The following is a 7579-nucleotide window of genomic DNA, read 5'->3' on the forward strand; positions in this document are numbered from 1 at the left end:
TTGTCATTGTGATGTGTTCCTAGGCTTCTTTTACACAAATATTTTCCATTATGTATGAACATCAAGCTGCTTAAAGCCTAGAAAGGGAAATTGTTTAGATAGAAGAACTGTGGATGCATTTCATTGTGTCAAAAAGATACTTCACATTTCTTAATGTGATGCGTGTTTGTGATTCATTTTTTACACAAAACTTTCCATGAGAAAATCTACTATATTAATGTTTATGTAGCACATACAGCAATAAAAGATCCTTGAAAAACAGAAATAACATGTTTAACCCTCACACTACAGGTAGGTCAAAGTGCACATGTCACAACCTTTTAGAGAATTACATTCAAAATTTAGTTAAATTACTTTATTATTATTGTATATGAATAAACTTGGCATCGAAATGTAGTTAATGAGTCAAATTTTAATATATAAGTTTTAAATTCTTAATATCGTAAGGAAATGTTTAATAAAAATCCAAAATCTCCAATTATGTGAGAATTATGACATTTGTTCTCTGCGTTTTGCCCATTTTCTAATTTAGTTACCAGCCCTCTGTAAAGTAGAAATTAATGTAAGTTACTCATTATAATATAAATGTTACTCAGGCAAAGCATAATTTTTATAGCCTTCAATCTTATTTGTTTATGGAGCCATAAACTAAAAAAATCAGACCCACTTACCATGCCCACCTGTCACATTCTCTATTTCACGGATTGCTAGTTGTTCTCTCTGACATTTTATACTGAATTATTTATAACGAATAGAAAGCATTTTCAAGTTTTGTTGACATGTATTCAGAGCTAACTTAAATCTTCTAAGCTGGTCAAACTGCATGAGAGATTGGAATTACAGTAAAAAACATTGCTAAAAGTAATAGTATCAAACTGATGATACAGTGCATTTTGCTCATTGCAGATTTGAGTGTCCTTGTACTTTGTCATTTAATTATACAGAATTGACCACAATAATGTATAAAAATTACTATAAGTTACGATCTATATAGTTAACTTATTTTTCATCAGATTTGAGTGTCCTTGTACTTTGTCATTTAATTATACAGAATTGACCACAATAATGTATAAAAATTACTATAAGTTACGATCTATATAGTTAACTTATTTTTCATCAGAAATGAAAATTAAGAATTGAATGAAATGAATACTTGCTTTCTCATCTATTTTATAAGCTTTGCTGATCTCAGGATCAAATGGTAAATGATTTGTTTTATAGGTAATTACCTTATCAATTTTTATTTATAATAGGTCTATTAAATCTTTTTCTTATAATGTTTAAAATGAATTTGACTGAACATAATATTGAATATTATATTGTGTATGTGTTTCATTACTATGAATTAAGGCTCAAACGTGACAACCTCAAACAAACAGGAAATCACTAAAATGAACATTGTGATTAGGATTTTTACAAAGAATAACACCAAATCCTCACTTACCAAAAACATTCTCCATTACAAACCCATTAGAGTGTACCGGACACAGAATCTAAATACATACACAATAATAAACTAGCTTCAGTGCCATAACATCCAGCTAATTCAAATTCTCAGCCAATCACACTATTATGAGAGTTGTGTAATATATAATTAAAGATAAGACTGAACAGTAAAAAAAGAAAACGAATTATATTAATAACACTTCAGAAAGATAATTGGTATCTTAATGAAAATTTATTTAAGCAAGCCATTTTAAGCAGCATCATTTTTTTAAAGCTCGACCTAGTCAGTTACAGGATATATAACCTGATAGAATTAAAGATACTTTTAGATTAAGTATTTGAGGTAGTACAAATTGTAGTTATCTCACAATTGGTTTCCCCCTTTTTTTTTTAATTGCCAGAATAGAAAGGTTGTAGGTGAGTGTATAAAATATATATATCAAAACTAGGTGTAAAATATTATTTTTTTCAATTGCAAACACCCATAGGTCTAAATAAATATATGATATAGAAATAAATTCAGTAAAAAAGTTCAAAATGAAGCAGGCATTTTCTTCAGATGACAAAGCAGAGCAAGGAGTCAATTCAAAAGGAAACAGTTTTTGCTGTACTGAAGGAAAAGAAGAAGTGAAGCCAGGGAAGGTGATACTAAATCAAAGCATAGAGAACTTGGAAAAGGAACTTTCTCTTTATCGCAAGCATTTCTTTGAAATGTAAGAAAAATGTGTATTAGAAGAATAGAAATAACTTGTTAAAATATATCCTTAACTGATGTAATCCATTTATGAAAGTAATTTATATTATCAAAGCTTTTTATTTGTAGCATAACGGTTTATAGAATGGCTCTTGTTTTTTTTGTTTTTTTTTCAAGTACAAATTTTTAGCTCATAGTGCCATCTCTTTACCAATTTCAGATCTATTTAGAGTAGTGATTATTGAGGATTCCCTCTTGTTTTTTAAAAGAAACATTTAAAGCCATTAAATTATTATAAGAAATTTATACATGCACTTTTGCTTGTTCTACTTTTTTGTGTTGTTTTCCATTTTGCATAGCCATTTAAGAAGAATACTGTTAATACTTTAAAAGCATTATGCATCATGAAAGAGGGTGGGGATAACTGTAATATTGTGTTTTCATAACTTTAGTCCTAAGGTTTTTAGAAAAATACTATTGATACTTTAAAAGAATTATACATGATGAAAAAAATGAGGAAAGCTGTAATACTATGTTTTCATAAGTTTAGTCCTATGGTTTCAGAATTAGGGCAACTGTAACAAGTTATTTAATTTATGGTTTAATTTATGAAAGTAATTTACATTATCAAATCTTTTTTTAAATAACTTTCAAAGCTTTTAAATTATTGGAAATTTCATGTACAGGAACTTTTTACATGCATTTTTACTTGCATAAGCTTTTATTTTATTTGTGTTCTTGCATAGTCACTTAAGTTAAAATTTAAGAAGAATATTATTAATATGTTAAAAACATTATACATCATTTAGAGTGGTGATAATCATAATATTGTATATTCATAAGTTTATTTCTAAGATTTCAGGATAGTACTGCTTTGACCAGTTAATAACAAATTAATGTTTAGCCTTTTCTTGAATAATTGTAACAAGTTTAGTCTGGAACTTTTAAATTGTATAAAAACATATTAAATACTTATCTTTAAAAGACAAATCACTTGGACATTATTTGGCAACAGTCCAAGACAAAACTATTTTTAGAGCATGGCTGTAATTCTTTTTAATATTCAATAAGGCTAGAAGTTTCAAATAAATACAAGTTGTTTGGGATGAGGTTTGAAGATAAGATTGAGAAGAGGAAGAGGGTGATTTAGGTGTAATAGTAAACTAGTAATTGTTAAAATTAGAAAAACAAAAATAATAGTTTGTCTGTTTTTATTCTTGAAACGTAATTTGGTCATTAAGTAGCACTATTCACACCATGAAAGAACTTTATTATTTTAAAGATAATTAATAGGAATATTTATTCTAGGACTTGGTGCAAAAAACGATTCTGCTTCATAACATAATAATACAAAACGTACTTAATAAAATGTGAAATGGATTCAAAAAAGACATCATGTAATGGATGGAAAAGTAATTTAAAAATTAAATACAATGTTATTTACATTGCATATACAAGATGGATCAGACTTAAAACTTCAATTCTTAAAAAACCAAGCAGCAACATTTGACTTTATCTCGCTTTGGTGAGAAATCTAAGATCATGCTTTAATCACTCAAACTGTGTAGCTGAGCCAAAAAATGATACTTTTTCAATTACTATATAAATCCTAAGAATATTTTAAACCTGTAGCTCTGCATTTATTTTAATGGATATTGATTATTTAGAAAAGAAGGTCCAAATAGTAGACAACTATATAAAGTACTTTGATTAAAAATTTAATAGATCTAACAATAAATGTGGAATGCAATATTGGTTTTTAGAAAAACAATAGGTATGACCTTTATTTATATGTGAATGAATATTTGGAAATTTTAGATCAAATTAAAAAAAAGTGTAATAATTGACCCTAATATGACAAATAGATGTTTATAAATTTAATCTCATTAAAATATATTTGATGGAATATTTAAATATTAGAATAAAAATTCCATGTGATTCTAATAGCATCCAGATCAAACATTTTCACTAAACCAGTAATGAAATAATTAAACTTTACCATTATTCTTTGTCTTGCACTTTTGCATCAATGAGAATAGACATTTTAAGGGAATTTTGAATTTCTTTCTTTCTTTTTTTTTATCAAAATGATTACTAGTTATTACAGCTATAACCCACACTTTATTGTATTTCCTTAGTTAGAAATTGCTTGTAAACCTTAGGCTTGTCTTCTTTTCACTGAAAGAATACACTTAACCTCAGTGTATTGAGTTTTTGCTCAAATGAAATTTAGAATTTTTACATAAAATTAAAAAAATAAGTACATTAATTGACCCTAATATTACAAATGATGTTTATAAATTATTTCATTAAAATATTATTGATGGAATATTTACATATTTTGTACATCACCCAAATTGAAAATGGAATAATAAGTATTTTTTGTGGTGTTTCTTGTAGGCATCAGCTCGAGCCTGTTATTAACCTTGTTTATAATAACCTGGGGCTTAACAGTGGAGTAATTACATTTAGTGAGGCTACGAGGGATGAGAGGGAACATTTGAATCTTCCTACTCCTGTTTGGAATGGAAGATGTTCCATAAAACCACATGGAATTATAAGTCATTATCAAAACTTACCCAGAAATTTTGGTCTACATCCTAGTGTAAGATCTAGTTTTACAGGACATCGGAACATACAGTCAATGGTGAGCCAAACTGAACTCATTTTACCCTTTACAACAGAAGTATTCATTACTCTTTAAATATACAATATTTCAAGTTAATAAAAGCACATTTCATAAATACTTTTTAAATAAATGGTTAAAATGCAACGATTTATAAAGTTGCACAACGCTGGGAGCATGCGCTCTAGTTCTAGAAAGATCGAGGAACCTGTTGAATGTCCTAGCGTTTGCTAGACATGCACTTTTATAGTATATAAGCCGGCAAATAAAGTGACGGGATAGATAATTGCAGACAGACAGAGACGGACAATTGAGTCAAGCGCGGTAGTAAAGTGCATGAATCGTTGTGAATTATAGCGTGTGTTTAAATTAAAGTGACTGTGGAAATTAAGTGTATTGCAAAGTTGTATTGAGAGGGAATAAACTAGTTTCATTTAAGAAAGGACTTGTGTCTCTGAAATTTCATCGGAAATAAATTATACGGAAAATTAACAAACGAACAGAGACGTAACAATATTTAAATAATTAAGTGTTTAATAAAACCATAAATGACTTAAACTTAAAAACACTCAACATGATATATAGTTTGATGCACTTCTATGTTGTCTTCAGGAGTTACTTACGAGACAACTTATACTTTCTACATGTCACGCGGTATTATGTTTCAAAGTAATTTACATGAATCACCAGTCAACATTTACAATATGACATGCCTTATTAGTTATGTGTGTTGATGGCTCTTCATCTCGATTGAATATTTGTTTTTCTTTTTTAAATTTTATTATATCCAATGTTTCTCAGATATTTAAAGATGTAACATTTTTGATTGAGCCGAGATATAAAGGTCAATTTGGGGGTTGCAAACTTGGCCGATTCTACTGAGCCCATAGTGAGTGTGTTAAATTTTGGTGAAGGCTCATTTTTATCTGATATATGACTTGACATATTGTAAACGTTGACTAGTGGCTTATGGAAATGTAATACTTCATGACATGCAGAAAGCATAAATTGTCTTGTAAATAACTCCTGAGGACAAAGTATAAGTGCATCAAACCATGTAACATGTAGTGTTTTTTAAGTGAAAACCATTGATGGCTTTATTAAATTTTTAATTATGTAAATATGAATCATTGTATTTTAATTATTTAATTAATTTTATGCTGTTATGCCATAGTTTTCATAGCCACTTTAAGAGGAAGTATACCTTCCATGTACTTTATAGACTATCACATATATATAAGGCTCTCTTAACAACTCTGCTGATGGCAAGTAATGTAGTGTATGTTAAACAACGAATTTCATTTTTATACGAAAAAATATGCATGTGTGGATATAGGAATTAAAACTGAATTTAAAGTACATAAGATCAGTATCGATTAGAAATTCATAGATAATTGAAAAAATTTATAAATGACTTAAAAAAATTGAAATCCCAAATAGAAAATGTCAGAATCAAAGTTAATCCTACTCAATATTGGAGAAGCACTACCATAGACCTTTATCTCTTTACTTTAGATTTAAGTTAAATTTTATCCTTTGATTTGGACTTCAGTTCATAGGTAGAGGTCTCCCTAGAAAAAAAAATTGCTTGTGTAGCTTATTTCTTCTTAGATTCACATGTATGCCATGTGTGGCAGCCTTTGAAGGAGGAAAAGGGGATCCTGGCAGTTGAGTACCACCTAGGCTGATAAACTCTCTGGGTTGACACAATACACTGCTTTGGCCTTGAATCCCTGTAGATGGGTGGACCCCATATGGTCGGTTTGCTGGTCAGTAGTAGTGGATGATATAAATTTCAAACCATCAAGTGGGAAGAATCATGAAAAGGCCCCTAACTGAGGAGGACTGCTTCTCTTTCTTCACTACTTTTATCTAACAAGACAAATTGAAAAATTGATTTGCTATCTAATCATCCATTCCCTCTGACAAATCTGTATGTGAGTCATCAACTTCCTTTACCTAAAGAGGCTTAGAGGAATTTGTTGGCTCTACTAGGTCTGTTAAAAAAGGTTTGACAAGTTGAAATCTAAACATTAAGACAGTGGGTTACTTCTGGCCTTCAAGGCTTTTGGGATAATTTCTACTTTAAGGTTACCTGCCATAACGTTTTAAACTCATGTCTTGGATTATTGTTATTCCTTTTTCAAATCTTGGGAAGGATCTCAAATGCCCATCTAGGTAAAAGCTTATTTCTTTGACTAACTGTCTTTGTAAGGCATTGGAGAAGATGGTTTGTGTTCATTATGTTTGGTTTCCTTGAATGAAATAATATCCTCTCTAACACTCAGAGGCTTTCACAGTCAGAACTCTATCTTAGAGTAGGGAAGCATTTGTTAAATGTAAGTATCGTAGGAAAGACTTATGATATCACTTAGAAGTATGGTATCTTAAGAGAACCTCATTCTTATGATATACATGGTCATTTATCCATTCGTATCAGGACTTGCTAGAGGGTAGATCTTTCAACATAAATTTTAGTTTGACACCTTTACAATCCTTCATAGAAGACTTGGATGTTCCTCAAAGCTGTATTTTGAATGCCACAATTTTTCTTATCAAAATTAATAATATGACAGAACAACTTCCTTCTTTTGTTGCAAACTGCTTCTGTTAATTTTGATTATTTTTAGATTTTCTATCGGTTCAAATATAATGTTCATTGAGAGGTAGTTTCAGGCTGCCCTTAATAGAATATGTGATTAAATGGGTCTTGATTTCTACATATTAAATCATTTGCATTCATTTTTGTTGTTGATGGAGTTTGTATCTAGATGTGAAGTTCTACCTGTGTAATTCCTGTATATATATATATA

At 29.4% G+C, this 7579-nt stretch overlaps 1 protein-coding gene across 1 annotated transcript in view; it reads left to right on the forward strand.

Moving 5' to 3' along the window:
* Positions 1 to 1930: 1930 nt before the first annotated feature.
* Positions 1931 to 7579, forward strand: part of LOC111085691 (DDB1- and CUL4-associated factor 6-like) — a 17074-nt gene continuing 11425 nt past the window's right edge. Inside the window, exons 1-2 of the mRNA XM_022385503.1 lie at positions 1931 to 2159; positions 4541 to 4787. Coding sequence (XP_022241211.1) covers positions 1984 to 2159; positions 4541 to 4787 — 423 coding nt within the window. The 5' untranslated portion in view covers positions 1931 to 1983. The remainder of the gene's footprint in view (positions 2160 to 4540; positions 4788 to 7579) is intronic.

This window comes from Limulus polyphemus, unplaced genomic scaffold, assembly GCF_000517525.1.
Source record: "Limulus polyphemus unplaced genomic scaffold, Limulus_polyphemus-2.1.2 Scaffold25, whole genome shotgun sequence".
Taxonomy (NCBI): Eukaryota; Metazoa; Arthropoda; class Merostomata; order Xiphosura; family Limulidae; genus Limulus; species Limulus polyphemus.